This window comes from Amblyomma americanum, chromosome 9 (assembly GCF_052857255.1).
Source record: "Amblyomma americanum isolate KBUSLIRL-KWMA chromosome 9, ASM5285725v1, whole genome shotgun sequence".
NCBI classification, from domain to species: Eukaryota; Metazoa; Arthropoda; class Arachnida; order Ixodida; family Ixodidae; genus Amblyomma; species Amblyomma americanum.
This window is the reverse complement of record NC_135505.1, coordinates 131,452,917-131,474,501: the sequence shown is the minus strand read 5'-3', so window position 1 is coordinate 131,474,501 and position 21,585 is coordinate 131,452,917. Positions and strand designations below refer to the sequence as shown.

The 21,585-nt window shown below is 51.0% G+C and overlaps 4 protein-coding genes across 7 annotated transcripts in view; 1 reads left to right on the top strand and 3 right to left on the bottom strand.

The window, feature by feature from the left end:
• LOC144104382 (TNF receptor-associated factor 6-like) overlaps positions 1 to 21,585 on the bottom strand; it is a 375,592-nt gene that overhangs the window by 273,880 nt on the left and 80,127 nt on the right. The window lies entirely within an intron of this gene.
• LOC144104385 (TNF receptor-associated factor 3-like) overlaps positions 1 to 21,585 on the bottom strand; it is a 182,492-nt gene that overhangs the window by 98,806 nt on the left and 62,101 nt on the right. The window lies entirely within an intron of this gene.
• The window catches only part of LOC144104396 (RING finger protein 151-like), a 68,315-nt gene that overhangs the window by 23,945 nt on the left and 22,785 nt on the right, over positions 1 to 21,585 (bottom strand). Inside the window, exons 1-2 of one of the 3 annotated variants that reach the window (XM_077637373.1) lie at positions 17,431 to 19,875; positions 12,288 to 14,045 (exon numbers count right to left, since the gene is read on the bottom strand). The exons of 1 other annotated variant lie outside the window; for it this stretch is intronic. In XM_077637373.1, the coding sequence (XP_077493499.1) occupies positions 13,326 to 14,045; positions 17,431 to 17,715 (1,005 nt within the window). In that variant the 5' untranslated portion in view covers positions 17,716 to 19,875 and the 3' untranslated portion in view covers positions 12,288 to 13,325. Of the gene's footprint in view, positions 1 to 12,287; positions 14,046 to 17,430; positions 19,876 to 21,585 lie in introns of those variants that run through there. One more of the 3 variants, XM_077637374.1, reaches the window with a different exon arrangement.
• Positions 4,511 to 7,422, top strand: LOC144105121 (uncharacterized). Its single transcript, XM_077638299.1, has 5 exons — positions 4,511 to 4,872; positions 5,123 to 5,252; positions 5,698 to 5,864; positions 6,544 to 6,801; positions 7,399 to 7,422. The coding sequence occupies exons 1-5, from the start codon at positions 4,765 to 4,767 to the stop codon at positions 7,420 to 7,422; spliced, it is 687 nt and encodes a 228-aa protein (XP_077494425.1). The 5' UTR covers positions 4,511 to 4,764.

The window sequence follows — 21,585 nt, the reverse complement described above, 5'->3', positions numbered from 1 at the left end:
TTTTATGGAAAAATAGCCGCAAAGGGGCCCCCAGAACACAGTGGTGACTCTGATCTGGAGTCGTCAAGCGACGAAGAACCAAAGAATGCTCCTTCAGCCCGGGCATGTAAGCATTCATTTTGTTGCCACAGCCGGAATTACGCAAACATTCAATTCGAGGAACAAATGAAGTAGCGTCCGTTGCCGAAGGAGGAGGTGCGATGTAGAGTAGGGGGGGACTCGACCACAAGGGCGCATTTGGCTCGGTGCTCCCGCGTGTAGCCGCCGACTCCTGTCACGACAGACAATACCATGCGTTCCCCATTTCCCTGCCTATATATATGAGACTCCCTCCCGCATACCATCCATCCTGCAGTGGAACGTGCGCTCACTTGCGGCGCGGTACGCCGAAATGCGAGTTCGCATCGCACAGGATTCGCCGGAAGTTATCGCGCTGCAGGAGACGTACGTACGTTCACATGACGGGGAGCCCCAGATGCGGCTACCTGGCTACATTGGCTACCACTCAGCCACCACGTGCGAGGAACCCACCTGTGCTGCAGTGCCCTGTTGTGTCACATCTCATCGCCCCGGGAAATCAAGGTGCGCGATATACGTGCGGCAGGACGTCCAGCACCCCCTCGTCGGCTCGGCGGCGGCGACATCTCATGCCCAGGAGTGCGTGGTGGTGACAGTGCGCGTCGGTGGTGTTGACACGTCGGTGGCCAGTGTTTATGTGCGTCCAGCTGTCGCGTGGAACGCGCTGTGTTTTCGTGCTGTGTCTTCGTGCTGTGCCCCGCGCCAAATCATCTGTGGTGATTTTAACGCCCACCATAGTGCGTGGGGCAGTGCGCGCCACTCTGCGCGGGGAGACGACCTGCACGACGCAGCAACGCAGCTGGGACTCACCCCCTTGAACACCGGCGAGCCCACCTTTCGACGACGCGGAACAACCGGCTCCTGCATCGACGTTGCCTTCGCATCCAGAGGCATCGAGGCGACATGGCGCCGATCACCATCTCTCTGGGGCTCGGATCATTACTCCATCCTAATTGAACCCACTGCGATGGAGGCGCGCCCCAAACGTGCCTACTCCATTACCAACTGGAGTGCGTTCAGGCGGGCGGTCGACGAGGCGGCGGCCACTGGCGCAGATTTCTTTTCAAGTCTAGTCCGAAGCGCTCTCGCAGCCACCCAACGAGCAGAGGTAAGGGCAGGGCAGCCCGCACCTGATATGAAGCTGCTCAATCTGCGCGAGAAGAGAGATCGCGCAGAGCGACGGGCGCGACGGACTGACAGAGCCGCCGACTGGACTGTCTATAACCGCTTGGACGCAGCAGCGCGCCGCCACGCCAACAAGCTATACCGCCGGCAGTGGGCTTCACTATGCCAAAGGATGGAGGAAGATGTCAGCTCGCGGAGGCTGTTTGACCCCCTGCGGCGCATCACCGAAACACAGGCAAACCGTCAACCGCTGGCCGCCCTCGCAATCTCCAGCGGGCTCAGCTTTGTAGAATTGGCAGAGCGGTTTGCCGATCGGTTCGCGCCGCCCAGCGCCGCAAACGCCGCTAACATAGCTGCTCCTGAGAGCCCCAGAAGCGACGCCAGTCCCTCGCCCGTCGCCTCGGAAGGTCCATGTGATGCGCCGTTCACCGCGGCGGAATTGAACAATGCGCTGCAGCGCTGCCGCCGCCGCTCGGCGCCCGGACCGGACGGGGTGACATACCAAATGCTGCGAAACCTGGATGCGCAGCAACGACAGATCCTCCTGCAGCAGATCAACCTGGTGTGGGAACGCGGGGAGCTTCCGGAGGATTGGCGAACCGCGGTCGTTTGTCCTATCCGAAAGGCAGGGCGCCCACCTACGGAGCTGAGCGGATACCGGCCAGTGGCATTAACATCGGCGGCAGGTAAGCTCATGGAGCATATGGCGTTGCAGCGTCTGAACGAGCGGGCTGCGGAGGCTGATTTGTTTGACGAGCGGCAGACGGGTTTCCGTGGGATGCGGTGCACGGCTGATTCTATATCGGACGTTGTTACAGCGCTGGAGCATGCCAGGGCAGCAGGCCAGGTTGCGCTGCTGCTGCTGCTGGACGTCTCGGGCGCTTTTGACAACGTTCACCGCGCACCAATTCTCGCGGTGCTTGAGGGGGCCGGTGTGAGCGGGCGCCTTTTGCGATGCGTTCATGGCTTCCTGAGCGGGCGCACCATGCGCGTACGAGTAGGGGGTAAGCTCTCCAAGCCTCGCCCGGTCGACATGGGCGAGCCGCAGGGCTCTGTCCTATCACCATTTCTGTTTAATGTGGCCATGTCGGTGGTGCCGGCCTCCCTCCCCACGAGCGGGCGACACCATGTGTACATGTCCATATATGCAGACGACATAGCTCTGTGGTGCCGGGGACCACCGGGCGAGGCGTTCCGCGTGCGGGGGTGCCTTCAGGGAGCCCTGACCGCAATCGATGCCAGATTGCGCGGCCTTGGTCTGTCACTGAGCGCGGACAAATCGGTGGCCATGGCCTGCGTTTCGCGCTCGCGCGCGCACCTTGCGCCACTGTCACTGGACGGGACTCCGATTCCTTGGCGTAAATCGGTGCGGTACCTTGGCCTGGACATCGACTGGCGCCTTTCCTTCCGCCCCGCGGCGACCAAGGCCTGTCTGCGGATGAAGAGGATCACCGCCGCCGTGCACAAGCTCACCGCTCGAGGCCAGGGCATCTCCCAGCAAGCCGCGCTGCGTCTATACAATGCCACAGCTTTGGGGGCGGTGCTCTATGCGCTGCCGCTCGTCACGGTGCGCAAGCCGTGCTGGAAGAAGCTCGAGCTTCAGCACCGCAAGTCCCTGCGCGTGTGCCTAGGCCTGCCCAAAAACTCGCAGTGCGCCGCAACGTTGGCCGAGGCAGGAGCGTGGCCCCTTGAGCTCCAAGCAGCGCGCAGGGCACTGAATCACATCGACCGGCTTCACCGCGCACCGGACGGCGGCTCGCTGCTGCAGCGTATGCGCTCGCACCCGCGCTCACGAATGGGCGCGGCGCTGCTCGAGTATGAGCAATTGACCCAAGGCCCACCCCCCTACGGCTCCTGCGCGCCCTGGCCTGCTGCCTCGGAGGTACAGCGAGAGATCGTCGGCATCGCGGGAAAGCGGAGCACACCCCTCTGCGCTGTGCAGCAGCTGGCCAGAGCCGTCATACACGAGGAGCTCCAGGACCATCTCCTCGTGTACACCGACGGCTCAGTGGCCCGCGACAGCTGCTCCCTTGCTGCGGCGGCCACCATCCCCGCCCTGCGACTGCACAGCCAGCAACACGCAACCTTCCTGGGCTCCTCCACCACGGCGGAGTTGATGGGGATCCGGCTCGGGCTGGACCTGCTGCTCACCCTCGGCCCTCCGCCGCCCAGGAGTGCTCTGCTGTGCGACTCCCGCGCCGCCCTCAGCCGCCTGCAATCTAACGGCCGCGGTACCCCACTAGTGCGGGAAATTCGCTCGCGCATCGAGCGCCTCGCGCAGAGAGGTTGTGCCGTGCGTGCACAGTGGGTGCCCGGTCACTGCGGCATCGCCGGCAACGAAGAAGCTGACGACCTCGCGACCGCTGCACACCAACTACCTGCCAGCGATCTGCCCCTTGCGCTGGAGGATGTGCGTGCGGCCATTCACGACCATCTCCGAAAGCAGCACCCCGACCCACGCATCGCGGGAGGTGAGCGCATCGACAGTGTCACCGGCTGTCGCGCACTTACACGGTCGCAACGTGCAATGATCCTCCGCGCGCGCATTGGCTGCGTGTGGCCCGGGGAACGACGGGTGCGGCACGGAATCGCGATGAGTGATGTGTGTATCGGATGCGGTGCAGTGGAAACACTAGAACATCTGCTCCTTCGCTGCTCCGCGTTCGCCGATGCTCGTCGCGACATGCTCGCGGCCTATATGGCGCAGGGCATACTACCAGACTCCATCAAGACGCTATTGTGGCCGCAGGGCAGTGCGCGCACTCGTGAGCGAACTTTGGTGAGCCTCTGTGCATTCCTCGAACACACGGGCTTGACGTCCCGTCTGTTCTCCGTCAGGTATAGCTACACGCAGTGACCGAACGCTCCGCGAGTTCTACCTTGAACGATTAATAACGGGACGCCCCACTCCAGTTGTAACCTACACAGTGCTGTGCGCGTGTGTGATTTAATTCCTCTAAACTGAACTAATCACGCGCACAACCTGGACATATTACTTATTGTGTAAATAGTTTGTACATATTACTTCTCCCCCTGTCCTCTATTCCTGTCCCCTCACCTCTTTCATTTCATTTCTCCATTCTGCCTGCTGTCCTTTATTTCCGCTGCCCCAGCTCAGGTGCTTCAGTATCGATGGCAGATGCCGGGGCTAGCAAAAATCTTTTCCTTCCTTTTTACTATTATTTTAATAAAACCACTACCACCACCACCACCGCCTATCTCACAACCACATGGGCATGTTGCGCCATCTGACGTATAATAAAGAAATTGAAGAAGAGGAAAATTATGGCGCGGAAATCTCTGCCGTTCAAAATTATCTCCTAGAATCAAAACGTCTACCATCATGAGCTTTCGTCCTGCCCATCCCATTATCAGCTTCTGTATTTCGGTTTTTACAACCACTTATAGTAATCCCTACCCCTTCTTTGCCTAAATTTTAGTTTGTATGACCCCCCTAATCTCCTGCAACCACCTCGGCTACGGAAACTGTGCGATCCAAATTTTGGTAGGTCATCATGCTTGCCACATGCAACTGGTCATTTAAATAGTCACCGCCTGGTTATGGCCAATCCCCCTTGTGGTTATGTACCATTGTGTGAGGTCAACAACAACAACAACTCTGCACAGCAGTCGCCTACACGACTTCAGACTCTGACCGTCAATTTCCTGGTAAGCGCTCGTTTTTTTCTCCGTGGCTTTTCGCACTTGCTTGGAAGAATGCCTCAGTTTGCTCTTTTTCGAATTACGTCGATGGCTCTGCTAATTTGCGCCCGTAAGGGCGCGTCTCGTGTTTGTTGCCCATAGGCAACACCCGGCACTATGCTGTGTTGTTCGTCCCGTTGAGTTTACAGTGCCTTTTTTGTGTTTGTCTGCTAAACTGCCTAAACGGATAACGTACGTGCTGCACGGCCTCATGCAGGACACACAGATGGATCCCAACATATTTTATGGAAAAATAGCCGCAAAGCGGCCCCCAGAACACAGTGATGACTCTGATCTGGAGTCGTCAAGCGACGAAGAACCAGAGAATGCTCCTTCAGCCCGGGCATGTAAGCATTCATTTTGTTGCCACAGCCGGAATTACGCAAACATTCAATTCGAGGAACAAATGAAGTAGCGTCCGTTGCCGAAGGAAGAGGTGCGATGTAGAGTAGGGGGGGACTCGACCACAAGGGCGCATTTGGCTCGGTGCTCCCGCGTGTAGCCGCCGACTCCTGTCAGGACAGACAATACCATGCGTTGCCCATTTCCCTGCGTATATATATGAGACGCCTGGTAGCGCGTGGCGCTCCGTTTATGCTGCGCAGTAGGAGTTTCTTTGTGCGTTTGCAACACCATCTTTACTTACGCATCTATCAAAACCCTAATTCTTCAGTTTGTGTTATTAGGACTGCCTTATTCACACGGGTACTTCATGCAATAATTTTTTATTACGTTTGCCTTTTGTTTTTCAGCATGTTTATATCGCATCTGCTTTCTGTTTAATTTGCTCAGCTCTTTCAGCTGACTGTCAAGATGAAGGCATCTCTAGAACTCCAAGCACAGACAATATTGAAGAAATTCCCAAGCCTTCGAAAAATGGTCCTGCATGGAGTGTTGTCCAAGGCTCCACTGGTAATACCATGCCAAAGTGGAAGGACGTACCGCCCTGTCCATCCCCGGTTGAGTCTTCAATCAGATATTTTAGAGAATTTTTTTTACATGGATTTTTTGTCTCTAATCGGTGAGCAGTCTTCCCTGTATAGCGCTCAGAGGAATCCCAACAAAGTTACTACAATGAGTGTCAACGATCTGGAGCAGTTTATCGGTACAGTGCTCACTATGTCAATTATGAAGCTGCCTCAAACGCGCATGTACTGGTCGGAAAGGTTCCGCATCAGTCAAGTTGCCGACAACATGAAGGAGAGACAGATGGGAAGAAATCAAACAGTCACTGCACTTCAATGACAACCAGGAGGCACCGGACCTCAATAACGCCGAACGCGACAGGTTGTACAAAGTGCGGCCCCTACTGGACCACGTGGTCTCCAAATGCCGTGAAATACCAAAATCTCGGAAACTATGCGTTGATGAGCAGCTGGTGCCTTTCAAAGGCCGCAGCTCACTGAAGCAGTACTTGCCAAACAAGCCGAAGAAATGGGGTTATAAACTATTCCTTCTCTGCGATGAGTGCGGCATAGTGTACAACTTTGAAGTCTACACAGGCAAAATTTTTCGCAGCCGGGTTTTCCAGACATCGGTGCCAGCGGCAACATCGTTCTCAGAATGGCGAGAGTCGTGCCTCGCGGTCTAGACTACATCCTGTATTTTGACAACTGGTTTTGCAGTGTGGACTTACAGGTGGTCCTCAAAAAGGCTGGTATCAGTTCCGTAGGCACAGTACGCGAAGCTCGCCTGAAAGGATGCAAACTTCCATCCGACAAAGAGCTAAAAAAGAAAGAGCGTGGCTCTTACGTGGAGATGGAGACGACATTTGAAGGGGTGAGTCTGAGGGCTGTGAAGTGGTTTGACAATCGTCCCGTCACGCTGCTGTCCACATTTGCATCGGCATCACCAGAGAATACTGTGAAGCGCTTTGACAAGAAGACCCGAACGTCGGTGAGCATAACTCGTCCTTCTATTGTAGGTGTCTACAATGAGTGCATGGGCGGTATGGATCTAATGGACATGCTTGTGGCGCTGTACCGCATCAACTTGAGATCCAAAAACTGGTACAGGCGGCTATTCTTCCATTTATTGGATGTCGTAATCGTCAACTGCTGGCTCCTGTACCGCCGAGGTGCAACCGCGGCTAAAGTGCCACGCAACCAGCAAATGACCCTCCTGCTTTTCAAAGCAAAGACAGCGTGCGTTTTGAAACAGCAGGGAAAGGTTGCAACACCTTCCAGAAGGCGACCGTTGGCCCCTTTAAAAATTGAAAATGAACTACAAGCGAAGAAGCGCCGTGGGCCAGCAGCTCTTGTACCCTGCAAGGAGACTAGGCTGGACACTATTGATCACCTGTCGATGTTTTCTCCCAAAAAAGGTCGATGCAAATACCACAACTGCACAGACATTACACGCGTAATGTGCAGAAAGTGTAACGTACACCTTTGTTTCACTCCAGAAAAAGAGTGCATATACAGGTTCCACACTACCCCGTAAGAATTGTGCAATGACGCCTACTTAAGGACTCATGCCTACTGTTGCCCACAGGCAACAAAGCTATATTTCAGCTGATATGTATAGCAATTTTTTGTTTTTAGAAAGTATGCATTGTCATGCTCTAATAAATGCAGATATGAAAGAAATAAATGATTTTTTCAAGTATTTTATTGTCTCGTCAATAAAGGGCTAGGATGGCGTCATAAACTGAGCGGGTTCAGGTGCAGGCAGTTTGAATGCTAGCATGCGCTGCGGCCCGCCGCGCCTTCATGGCGCACTATTTATGTTCATTATGGTCTCCTATTTTTATCTATTTAGTTTCGGCACAGAAAAATGAAAAAAAAAAATACATTCTGGGCGCTCTTCACCGGCCGTCAACACAGCTCCGCCCAGCAGTGTGAATCCAGGAAAGAAAACAGCAGATCCTTTGTGAAATGAACATTTCTTTTGCATCATAAAAACGCAAGAACAAACTGATATGGTAACCGTCGCATCACTAAATTCGTCCGTATTGTTACAGCAATACGGCTCACTACTGCGGTTGCCTCTCGCACCGACGGTGTGTAACAATATTCTTACACCGTGCTCCCACCGGGCACCGTCAGATGAAAAATGTAAACCACGAGCAAGTGCCATTCTGATAAACCTGGCACAAAAACTGGGCGAGCAGGCGAAATTACGCACGAGGGCAACATGCTCTTAAGAACTTATTCCTATGCGGAACACTGATGCGCCACATACATGATGAGGTCTCCCAATGATCTTCAAGCATTCCTCCGTTTCCTGACGTCATTGTCTGCCCCTTAAAAGCTATACGTCCAGTTACACGGCCAACTGTGCGTTTTCATTGACACAAGTTTGGCACCGTGATATCTAGAAGACAACTTTTGGCGCACCAGGCTTAGGAAGTCTTTTTCAAGGCTTTTTCAAGGCTTAGGAAGTCCTACGTGTTTACATTTTTTCTCCGGTCGCTTTTCTGAAAAGCGGAGACCCTTGTTGTCACTGCGCCGGTGCAATGCGCGTTTTCAGTGGAACAGACGACGGAATCTTCGACGCTCAAGTTTATAGTTTTTGAGCTTTTCATCCGTTACTTTCTCTTTCCCGGAAGTCTCAAAAATTACGCGCCCGTACTAAAAACGTCAGATTGTAGTTTTCAAAACGTTTGCCCATTTTTTTTTTCATGCCGACCACATGTTTTACCCGAGTGTAAACAAATATCACTCGAAAGAAGTCGTGTATTCTTGGGGGCTGTTAAGTTCACTGACCTTTCCGCGAACTGGACGGTCTCGTGTTAGCGAGGAAGACCGCACAAGTGGGGTCGGAAGTGGTTGTATGGTGATCAGCGCGTCCCCAACAAAGGGACCCGTCCCGTCACTGCCTCCCCTTCATGCAGCGGACGCCCTTCTTTTCTCCGCACCGTCACGGGCATAACCCGCCGGGAAGAGCCCAAACCAGATACAGCTGTCGACATGCGTGCGTCGTCAAGGGGTTGCCCAGGCTTCGGGAATGAAGGAGCACAGCTGGGTGGGAGCCGAGCGACCATGAAGCGCATTCTTCCCTCAACAACCGTTTTCTTCTCTTTTTTGCTGCAAACATCTTGAGTCATCGTCTCGTCGGCATATGCTTGTCTAGCATGTATACGTGTGCGAAAGAGAAAACAGATGACAATGTTAGGAAAGCAGTAAGTGCCCTGCCCTGGGTGTGGTGGAAAATGGTGGTCGCGTTTGTGCTGTTTGTGTATTTGATTGCAACCTCTCCTTTCCAAAATGTTTAATCAGCATTCTTCGCCCAATCTGTGACTAGTTGGCGGAAACCTTATTTAACTTTCCCTAACCACTGATTGGTGAGGTGAGTCGCTTGTAATTTTATTGGTTGTAGTCCGCGATAAGGGCGGAGACAGAGCTTGAAGGTGAGCGGTATGGGTTGAACCAAAGCTGAATTCTTCTTCTCAACGGTTTAGACATGTTGTAAATAGTTTTCTCCTTGCTTGTTTCTTCTTGTTTTATTTATGTTGTAAATAAATAGTTAACCTTCTCCTTTCCTCGAGTAACGTGAATGTTTGCGTGTTAGAACCACCGGGTCATCAAGAAACCCCGATTTCATCATCAACAAGGTGTTTCCTCCCATCGCCACCTGAAGGGGATTGCAACTGGCGCAGTCTGGAGAGGGGAAACTGAACTGAGGCCATAAAGAAATTCGCGTCCCCGTAGAACTCGACGCGCGACCATTTGAAACTAGCCGCTATAAGGAAAGAGCACAAGCCGCAAGGCGTGGGTGCACCCTGCGATAGGATAGGATACACTTTATTGCTCTAACAATGTCTTCGGTCAGACAGGTCTTCATCTTCAAGCAGATGTCTTCCTCCGTCTTGCAGAGGTCGGCGCCCCTATTCCAGTACACCGCTGAGTTCGGCCGCTCGCTGGGCATGAATTTGGAGGATTTGGTTGCCGCTAGAGAGCACACTCTCCCACTGCTCCGCACTCGGATTTTCTGAGCCATGGAATGCTTTATTTCTGTCACATTCCCAAGTAACATGGTATAGGGTGGGTGTTGCACCGCACCATGGGCAGATGTCCCTGTATTGGTTCGGGAACATTTTGCTAAGGACGTGTAAATTGGGCTGTGCTGCAAACCTGCTGGAGGAAGCTGCAAACCAGAATCCTTCGCTAATTGCGCACCACCAAGTACACCATGGCGCGAGCAGGTGGGCGTGCCTTTAATTAATTCACAGCTGCGCCATATTGCGCCGACCGGCGTGCCTCGCGAAACTGCTCGAAAGGCAGCGTAATTTGGTAAAAAATCGAACGGTTCTCAACTTGCCACTGTCGGAAAACAGCAGGAGTGCCGCGAACTGCGCCAGCATAGCCGCAGGCAACGAAACGGTCGCACCTCTTCACGTTAAATAGCGAAACCAAGCACATTAAAAAGGAAGCGCCTGCATGCGGCGGCGCATAATGCATTCAAATTGGCCTAGGAAGCAGAACATATAGCTAGCATACAAAACAAGATAAGCTACACGTGATTTTTTACCAGTGTTGCCGGTAACGCGTTCCTTTTTTCGGTAACTTAGTAACGTACTCGTTACCATTTCAGAACTCTAACGGGTGACGTACTTACGTTAACATTTATTGGTAACGTGAGGTGTCACGTTACTAGTTAAGAAAGCGCAGAGCCCCTAAAGTGATGTCCTGAATAAACAAGATGTACAGGTGGTCCCGACAACCCTTGTTGGGGCTCGCATGCACGCCAGAAAACACCTGCTCTTGACAACGCACTCAACTAAAAAAAAAGAAGAGTGAGAATATCCCTAAAGCACGAAACACGTGCACGAACAAGCATTCACACACTTGCCTTCACCTACCTCCCCTTCCGAAACAACTCACACACACAACTCTGTAAAGAGTGGAAGCATGCGGAGCATTTTGGAACATCAATTTTTTCAGAATTACCTTAAATGTGTCGATAGTCCAGTGATGTTTTGTTTGTCAAGCTACAATTGATGATGAAATGTCATTTTGTGTTTAATGTCGCATTCAGAAAATGGCTTCACCATGTGCCACAGAGTTAGAAGCCATAACATGTAACTCTACAGTGAACTTTAGGCCACTACAACGTTGCTAAACTCCGGCAAATTTGTGCAACGTATTCTCATTAAATCAGGAATTCGCGTAAAATCCTTTTTGGGCTAGCATTTTGATGTGAAATGTGAGCTTTATAAAATTGTTAACATAAGTTCTTAAGGCGAAGGTTAATTAAAATTAATGGCCAAGAAGTAACGGCAAAGTAATGTGCGGTACTTTTTTTTCAGTAGCGGTATCTATACCGCGTTACCTTTTTTTGTAGGTAACGTAGGGCGGTAACGCGTTCCTTTTTTTAGCGTAACGAGCAACGTATTTAATTACTTTCTTTCGGTAACGCCTACAACACTGCTTTTCACCCCACCATGTATATAGCGGAAAGAAAAAAAAACGGGCAATTCCTTCATGAGCTTCAGTCGAACCTGTCACGACTAATAATAATTGGTTTTTGGGGGGAAAGGAAATGGCGTAGTATCTGTCTCATATATCGTTGGACACCTGATCCGCGCCGTAAGGGAAGGGATAACGGAGGGAGTGAAAGAAGAAAGGAAGAGAGTGGTGCCGTAGTGGAGGGCTCCGGAATAATTTCGACCACCTGGGGATCTTTAACGTGCACTGACATCGCACAGCACACGGGCGCCTTAGCGTTTTTCCTCCATAAAAACGCAGCCGCCGCGGTCGGGTTCGAGCCCGGGAACTCCGGATCAGTAGCCGAGCGCTCTAACCACTGAGCCACCGCGGCGGGGCTTTCACGACTCGCTAAACTCGAGTTCAAGTGAACAAGCAGTCATGTGGGGCGGGGTGACCTTGATCAATCCGACCACGACTCGAACCTATCGGGTTCATGCAAACAGGGGTTTAGAGATTGTCAACGCGCACGCCTCTTTCATTCAGAACGTGCTTGGCAGCGCAATAATTAAGGTTCGGACTTTTCGCTTTAAACCGGAAAAGGTACGCCAAATTCAATTTTTCGAAATTCAGTTTTAATAGAAGAGTGGCAGTACCCATGACATAAATGCCACAGTTAGTTTGAATTACCTGTTCAAGAGAATAAATTATTACGAACGCGAGGCAAGGGCGTAGTGAGATCGTGGTACCTTTTGATTAAGCAGCGGTGTAGTGCGTTTTTCAGGCATTGCTCCACTACCTTACATGCCTCTGCACACCGCTGCGCTGCGCTGATTTCGATATTTAAAAAAATCTTACTATATATATATATATGTATATATATATATATATATATATATATATATATATATATATATATATATATATATATATATATAAATATATAGCACCGTTAAAGCGCATTACACGGCAGGGTTAATGCCCCCAGCTCCTGAAATGATCTTTCTTTAGTCTGTTCAGAGACCGGTGGACCCGTCATTCCACTCCTGGCGAAGTGGTTACGCGATGCGCCACTTCCCTCCGATTGGCAGGTGCTGCTACCAGTCTGGGTTGCGAGAGCAACCTCTCGCGACCAATCGTTAATTTAGCTGAAACCTGCCAAGGTCTCTGATGCCGAGCCTGGACAATTTGTTCCTACATCAAACACTAAATGTTCTTGCGTTAAAACGCGTTCTTTGCTTTTATTTTTGCTATTACGTAACTCTGATGCCTTTCTTTTCAATTTGTAAGAAATCCGCGATTCTCTAATGTTCAACTACATGATAATAAGATTATGATAAAATCGCGACCGTGATGTTCTGATGAAAACGAAATGAGTATTGGATCTGAGCCTTACATCACAAATTAAGGTTGCCGTTCTTTTTCCAACAAAGAATGAAATAATCAGTAACAGATGCGACAGGCAGGTGCTCACGTTTTACCAAGCAGTTTAAGAAAAACGCATTCTCTGCGAGAGCGAAATTAACATTTGTTTATTTAGTAACTTTTATTTCACATAGTACAATATGAGTAATCTGATGGTCACCAATGAATGAGTTAGAAGCTATGTTCGTGCTCCGGAGCTAATCAAAGCTGGCGAAAAAGAAACCATCATGCAAGTGTTTTTCGATGCGCTAGTTAATACATAAGAAATTGAAGAAAACAGTGAAGCGTACAAAGGTGTCCACAGGCAGGAAATTCGAACCGTTGGCCCGTATCCGCGCTGATATCTGATTCAAGGTAGCAGTGCAAACTTAATCCGAAGCTGGTCATTATCAACGTACCCGTCACGGATAAGATGATCGAGGTTTAATAATTCATTAAAGTAAAAATTCTGAGAATTTGAAGCTGTTGGCTTTTCACTAAATACGTCTGCATATGTCAGCACACGCTCTTCCCTTCCTCTTGGATGAAGTACGCTCATCCTGACATTGTGCTTGAATGGCCACTGAACATAGTCGTCCATGTCGCCCTTGTGCAGAATGTACTCCACGCACAGCATTACACATGGCATTACAACACGACTCCAGGAGACATGCCGTAGCCGCACAGGTACAACTCCTCGCTGTTATAATAAGCCCTGCCGTTGTTCATCGCCTCGTTTTGAAGAGATTTCACTCCTTTTACAAAAAACTCGCAGTGCGTCAGTTGTTGGCATGATTTTTGGAAGCATTCCTTCAATTCAGTCTTGACTTGTTCCATGCTAGCTGCAGTCTGCGACAAGTCGGCCCGAGTTACGCTCAATTTATCGTCCAGTTTTTGTTCTGCACTTTTTATACCTCTCAAACAAGTGTTAACTGCATCGCTGCATGACGCCAAACATTGTTCGAGTTCAGAGTTGGACGACCTTATTTCCTCGTGGTTCTGTCCTTTCAAAGACTTTAGTTCTTGACGTAGGGTCTCCTTAAGTGTGTTTATGCCATGAGAGATTTCGATTAATCGGTCCCCATGCGTGCTCATATCAGCATCCATTGGCTTCTTATATGCTGTGATTTGACCCGACGATGCTGCCTCATCCACTTGACCCGCTGGAACTTGGCTTTCGGATGTGACAGGCGTCGAAGTGTTGCAAGAGGCCGACCGGAGATGCGTGCACACGTCTCTGCAAAGAACGGTGGCCGAGCACCTGGTACAACGGACGGAGTGGTGCTCACATTCCAGCAGGAAATGCTGCGAGATCCCCGAAGCAGCCGTCATATAATTGCAGCCCCTGCCTTCATTCCAGCAGTTGACCTGCAAAGATACAAAATAAGTCACTTGGAGACAGGAGGTAACTATCTGGCGAGGGATCTATTTAAGACCTTCTCTGTGTATAGCCAATAGGAAATGAGTTTCGATATTATCTGCTCCTTTCCGGGAGTGAGAAAAGCGCGGAACGCGAAAAACACGTTTAAAAACAAGCTTTTCTATTTTGTAATGTATAGTGAATATGTCTGCTTCATATTACTCAGTATGTTCGATCAAAATGATAACTAAAAATGTTGGAGTGTTAAGAGGAGATAAATTTGTGTGCCTAACCCTTCGTCAAACACCTTTAAAAGGACGGAGATCTTACTGTGAACTGACACACCATATTCGATAAAAGGGCATAACTTCATACCGAGCAGCCCGGCAACAGGTGGCAGGTCAAAATCTTTTGTTTGCTCAAGAAAAAAAAAAACAACGACTTGTCCCTGATAACGATGGCGACGCTCCAGCAGCGCATTCTAGGACGCATCGGGGCGCTGCACGAGAATTTCATAGCGGTGGCTTCAGACAGCCCCGGTAGAACGGCATGCGAACTTTGAATCCAATATGCGCATTTTCAGTACAAGAACAAGATACGCAGCTTAAAACATAGGGCGAAGTTAGGAGCAACGAGACGTCGGCCGCACTTATCAAAAAGGCAAACCTGCGGCCTACATTTAATTTAGCCAAGGTAACATTAAACGTAGCCAGCCATGCGAGATTACTGAGGAGCCGAGTGCGGCTACATGATTAGAATGGAAACATAACAAAGTAATGAAACCTTCGTTATGGAACTGTTTTTCTATTCGGGGAAACGAAAATTGGTAAAAGGGGGATGCTTGCCTGAAATTTCGTTATGGTAGCTCTTGACTGAATAGAAACAGTACGTAAGCAGCGTTATAGCTAAGAGACGTCTTATTCACAAACTACTCCCCTTTTCGAAGCACACTGGCAGAATGTCTCAGGTCAACGTTCCACACACGGCGTCTGCCAAAGCCATAACGCTGTGCTTCAATGATTATCAAAATGCCCGGAATTTACGATTCAAGTTTCACAGCTACCGGCTTTCCTTGGGTGCACAGCAATGCACCACACATAGTATCTCGAGCGATCGGAAGCACTGGAAAGCGAGGAGAAATTTCCTCTCAACATGTGAGGTCTTTTAAGCGGAAATATATTTAGCTAAGCGGTTCTATACACGGGCCAGCAGTTGGCAGAGTGACACGTATATCTTCCGCCTCGCGGTGCTACCTAAGCCAAAGGATCGGCAGTTGACCAAGAATTAGCTTTTTCCCAGAACACTGCGTCCTCTACCGTCCCATAACTATACCAAGAATGATCAGGTACTGCGTCAAGGCAACCTTAACAGAATTGAAAACTTGTGTTCCACCTGGCTAATGACGCTCAACATATAACAATAATAATAATAATAATAATAATTGGTTTTTTTTGGGGGGGGGGGGAAGGTAATGGCGCAGTATCTGTCTCATATATCGTTTGACACCTGAACCGCGCTGTAAGGGAAGGGATAAAGGAGGGAGTGAAAGAAGAAAGAAATAAGAGGTGCCGTAGTGGAGGGCTCCGGAATAATTTCGGCCACCTGGGGATCTTTAACGTGCACTGACATCGCACAGCACACGAGCGCCTTAGCGTTTTTCCTCCATAAAAACGCAGCCGCCGCCGTCAGGTTCGAACCCGGGAACTTCGGATCAGTAGTCGAGTGCCCTAACCACTGAGCCACCGCGGCGGGGCTACTCTGAACATATCCAGATGCAAATTCATGCCGGTAACACGAAAGCGCACTAATATCAACTACGCTACGCGTAATTATTGAACTCAACCACGCTTACCGAAGTAGAATCAGACGGTATCTAGGAATCCATATCAAAAACAACCTCACCTGACCAGAGCACATCACGAAGGTTGATGCTGACGCATCGAAATCACTCGGTTTTACCAGATGGCAGACTCAGTTTTTCACTTTCTGCACGAGAAATTTATCGCGGCGGTTTCAGGCTGCCACACTAGAAAGGCATGCGAACCGTTAGTCTAAGAAAGGCTCGATCAGTACAAGAAAAGCGAGATACACTGCTTTGCCCATAAGAAAAGATAGAAACAGGGAGACATCCGCCGCACGCTAAATACTTTAAACCACATGCTAACCATGGAAACACTAAATACAGGCGGTAATGAGCGGTTATAACTAAGCCTCCGCATTCGGCTATCTTATTAAGTTTGAAACATGGGAAAGTAATGCAAAATCTATCGCCTCTTTTTCTCTCTTCGTGGAAAGGTGTATTCGTAAAAAGGAGATGTTTCGATGAGAGCTCGGTATTGTATGTGTTGCCCGAGGAGACACCGCAGTTATACCGAGCTTTAGCTAGTCGGTATCTGATTCCCAAATTACTCCCCTTTTTGAAGCATGTTGGCACCATTTATCGAATCGGCATTCGATGCACATCCTCGGCTAAAACCAGAATGCCATGCTTCAATCATTATCCAGATTAACGCAGTTTACGCCGAAAAGATCGATACCACATGGTTCCTTTCGGAGCTCACCAATGTACCACGACTAACGTTTTCAGCACTCGAAAGCACTGGAGGCTGAGGAGGTTTCCTCTCACTATATCTCTCTCTGAGCTGCTTTGTACGACGCAGCAGTTAGCGTAGGGGCAGATATATTTTTCCCGGGGAGAGGATTTCAAATACTTAAGCTGTGGGGGTCCCCTTCATTTTACGAATGTGGTCTATCGGGAGTTTAACGTCCCAAACCGACTCAGGCTACGAGGGAGGCATTAGCAGAGGGCTACGGGAATTTCGATCCCTTGGTGTTCTCTAACATGCACTCACTGACACCGCACAGTACACGGGCCTCTAGAATTTCGCCTCCATCGAAATTCGACCGCCGCGGCCGGGATCGGACACGGGTCTTTCGAGTAAACATCCGAGCGCCATTACCCCTGAGCTACCGCGGAGGCTTTATTTGAATAAATCCAGAAAAATAATTATGGAAACGAGATATAAAACAAAAACAAGAAAAGGAAAAGAAACGAAAAGAACAATATTATAAAGATAAAGAAAATAAAAATGAAAAATCGAGAAAGATAAGAGAGGACAGGGGAAAGGCTTTCGGGCATTTCCACTCTTAAGCCTACAGGTGCAGTACTGTAATATTACACGGATATCATTGCTATCCAGCCTAATTTCATTACGGCGACAAAAAGGGCGCTGCAGCAATACGAACATTTTACAGGGTTCTCGATTTGCAGTACATTTTTATGCTGTCTTCCGACGGATGTGTAATGTGTAGACATGCGATAAACACTGTGCAGCAAATCGCAAGGCGCAAACGAAAACAAACAGAAAGAAGCCCCCCCATTCTCGTAATTACCTCTCTTCTCAGGAGATCTTCAGCAGTGAAGTCCAACAGAATGACGTCCTCCTTTTCGTAGTGGTTGCCGTCCAGAGGACAGTCGTTGAAGCCGTCCCGGCTGCATTGTTCGTAGCAGCACTCGCACAGCACGTGCATGCAGGGCAGCAACGCGGTCCTCTTGCGCACCAGTCCGCAGGCGCTGCACACCCGGTTGGCTGGAATAGGCTTCAGGAAGGTCAGGGGCCTCCAGTCAAGTTCCGGGGCGAACCCAACCAGCGTGTACTGCCGGCTTGCAGGATCCATAGCTCTCAAGGTAGGTTTGTTCGCTGCGCCCGCCGTTCGTGGAACTGCTTTTCCTACCGCCTAAAAGTGCGTCCTAATCTTGCTGCCGGCGGTCGTCAAGGCCACAGTCCCGACTCCAGGAGCTGACTCACGTCCACGGAGTAAAGACAGACAGGAACGCCCGCGCTGTGCAATGCGTTCGGCTGGCGCGATTTTGCTGCACTAATGTCCAGAGATGGCGCTGGTCCGGCGTTTAGCTTCGCGATGCACTCTCTCAATTTTCTCTTGCTGGCTGGCCGAAGGGGCTCTGTGCGGGTGTTCTTTGTGCACGCTTTCTCCTCACCCTATCCTCCTCGCAGAAACAGCTAGCATGCCTCAATGCTCCCTTCAACCCCACCCCCACACACACACACGACCCTGCCTCGGCCGCTCCTTGAAGGGTGGTGCTTTTCTTTGAAAGGGACAATGTCGCCTCAGCGGGGACGGCCACATGTTCGAAGCTACTTCTCCCCAAACCGGTTGCATGTGCGAGGTTCCACGTCCGCGTGGTCACAGTTTTCTTCGGCCGCAAAACTTGCAAGATGCCCTGTTGCTGCGGGCCAATGAAGCCTCGCGATTTTTCCACAATACAACTTGCGCGCTGTCGATAAACATTTCACAGATGGGCAGCAGGTGTTGTTGCTTGAAAGGGAAGGCGAGGGAAGGTTGATGTCCAAGTGGACGGGGCCTGTGACGGTAATGCGGAAGACGCGCCCGTACAGTTATCTGATCAAACTCGACAATGGCGCATGTCGGACTGTCCACGCAAACAAGCTCAGAGCATACCACGCACGGGTGAATGTAGTAGGGGTGATATTCGAGGGCGACGCGGAGTTCGGCGACGTGCCCACGTTCCCCATGCGCTCAGCGCCAGGCGACGCGCTGCCGCCGGGTGCTCTCGAACATTTGAACGAAGCGCAGCGCCGAGAACTAGAGGCACTGATCGAGGAGAATGGTCACGTTTTCAGCAGTAGGCCCGGCAAATGCACGCTAGGAGCGCACAAAATCGTGCTAAAGGAGGGTGCTCAGCCACGGGCTGGCCATGCGTACAAGGTTCCGATGGCGTATCGGAAGGAAGTGGAGAGGCAAGCAGATGAGCTCCTGGAGTGGGGACTAATATATCCCGTTGAGAGTCCTCATGCTCACCCAGTGGTTTGCGTCGCTAAAAAAGATGGGGGCTGCGCCTGTGCTGCGATTATCGGAAGTTGAATGCGATAACCGAGCAGGACGCCTTCCCGATGAGCCTACCGTCCGAGCTGCTGTTCCGAGTAGCGAAGGCACACTTCAGCCTAATAGACATGCTGAGAGGCTATTGGCAAATATCCCTTGACGAGCAGGCACAGGCCCTCACGGCATTCATCACTCCGGTTGGGCTGTACGCATGGAAGGTCATGCCCTTCGGCCTTCGAAATGCGAGTTCGACATTTCAGAGGGTCATAAACCAGGTACTAGCACCGCACCGCGAGTACGCATGCGCCTACATAGATGACCTCGCAATTTATTCAGACACCTGGGAGGAGCATTTGAGGCACGTTCGGGCGGTGCTCGCTTCGATCTCAGCCGCCGGGTTCACTGTGAACGCAGGAAAATGACGTTTCGCGAGACGACAAGTCGAATTTTGGGCCATGTGGTTGGGTCGGGGAAGCACAGCGCTAATCCAGAAAAGGTCAGGGCAATAGACGAGATGCCGAGGCCCCAGGCAAAGAAGGAGCTCAGAAGCTTTCTGGGCTTAGCTAACTATTACCGACAATATGTCCCCGGCTATTCCCGCGTCGTGCTCCCACTGACGAGCTTAACTGGCGGACACCGCAGCGGCTCCCATGGGATGACGAGGCGCAGAAAGCGTTTGATGAGGTGAAAGCTTGCTTGAAGAGCACATCCTCACTTCATGCGCCTGACCCAAGTCGGGAGTTCGTGCTCGCAACCAATGCTTCGGACTACGCGGTGGGAGCCTGCCTTGCCCAGTGCGATGACGAGGGCCGCGTTCAGCCTATCGCTTTTCTGAGCAAAAAGCTTAGCCCGGCTCAGACCCGCTGGGCGACTATCGAGAAGGAGGCTTATGCCATCATTTGGGCGTTAGGGCGACTTGAAGTCTGGTTGTGTGGTGCACAAATTCGGGTCATAACAGACCATAACCCGCTCAAATACTTGACTCAGTAGTCCGCACAGCGCCAGGCTAACACGCTGGGCACTCGCTCTGCAGAGATTCGATATCCGGGTCGAGCACAAAAAGGGGGGAGCAAAACGCCAATGTCGAGGCAATGTCGCGACTCGTAGCTGCCAACTAGAGGCGTGGGGGAACCCGGGGCCTGAAGTTATGTCATTTATGGAGGTGTACCCTAAGCCTTTGGCAACGCATATGCTTCGGCAGCGTCAGGGGGTGCTTCTTCGGCTCCGGGCCCGCTGCACGTTGGTCTGTTCTGTTCTGTGTGTGCTTCATTCTAAGATGTTATGCAGCACACTTGGTAGGGAGGTGTCGTGCGCGGCTGGCTTGGGCACATCCAGAGCGCCAAGTAAACGCGTACGGAAAACCGCCTGTGTGTGGACAAGAGTGCGTACGATGTGATTGATTTTCTTTTTTTGACTCCACATGGAACTAACGAGTCAAGCGGACGGCGCCGGAGGGGAGTGCGGGGTGCTCAGGCGACCCAGCTTGGCCGGGCCCCATTGTTCGCAGCCCCGCTCCGAGAAGCAGCAACGAAGACGCGCTACGCCTTTCATCCCTACCGCGGCGACGCTGCCCAAGGCCATGACCCGGGCGGCGGTCGTTCAGTGTGTGGCTAGGAGGCAATTTTGGAGACGCGTTCCTCATGGTCACTGTGAATGCTTATCAGCTCCATATGACTGCCAGGCACTTCCTGTGCACGTGGGGGCGTCAAGGAGAATTGGGGAGCGGTGGCGCCTTAAGTGGCCCCTCGGAGACGGCTTTCGACAATCTGTGCGGTCCTCGCATGCCCTTTAAGCGAGTAAACATGCCGCCCTGCGGGGGAGGATGGAGTGATCCGAGAGGACAATTACTGTTAGTATTCGTGACAATGACCTGTCCCCTCTCCCCAATCTTTGATTGGCCGTGTTTTACTCTCCTCTGTCTCTTTTTCAATGTGTTTTCATTTCCCATGTGTTTTATTGGATGTGTTTTCCTTTCCCCAGTCCTTGATTGGATGAGTGCTTGTGTTTTGACCTAATTGGTTGGTGTCCCCGCTGAGGGCGGGGACTTAAGTATTAAAAGAAGACGTTTTGGTGGGACCGGGGGTTGATTTCGTCTGGTCACTCTGCGGATCAATCAGTATGTACATAGTTGTTCTCCTTGTTGTACCTTCCGTTCTGTCTTAAATATTTTATATGTGATTAAAGAGTTTACTTCCTGAAGTTCCTCGAGTAATGTGACTGAGCAAGTTTGGAACCTCAAGACGTCGGCATCCAACAACTTCTACCTTTCCCCTTCGGGCTGACATCAAAGAAGAGAAAGGGGTAAAAGGAACGCAACTGGCTCCCTCATATTCCGAAATTTTGCCCAATCTAATTTCTAACGCCTCGGCTCGTTTTTGCTTCCTCTCTTTGTTATATTCCGGGTGCATAATTTTTGGCAGGGGGGGGGGGTCATCAGATTTTGTCTGATTTCCCTATCTAGCTCCACCTCTTGTGCGGGACACCTATCCGGTTTTATTCCAACTTTGGTCAGAATGGCTCTTCCTGTCCTCGTGGTGCTAAGTCTCTCAATTTGGGAGGTTCGCACCGCCTCCACCAATTCTGGGCGGGGCATGTAATATGCGGCTGGCTGACATGCAAGCGAATCGCTCGCGAATCCCGGCTCCGCGGCGCATGCTCCCTCTCTCAAGCGGCGGCGGCAGC

Bases quoted from the DNA above. Each gene is read 5' to 3' on its own strand.
- LOC144105121 (XM_077638299.1), top strand. From the start codon at position 4,765: ATGGCCAATCCCCCTTGTGGTTATGTACCATTGTGTGAGGTCAACAAC. The intron at 4,873-5,122 runs GTAAGCGCTCGT...GGCCTCATGCAG, and splicing joins CTCTGACCGTCAATTTCCTG to GACACACAGATGGATCCCAA. The intron at 6,802-7,398 runs GTGAGCATAACT...TGTTGCCCACAG, and splicing joins ACAAGAAGACCCGAACGTCG to GCAACAAAGCTATATTTCAG.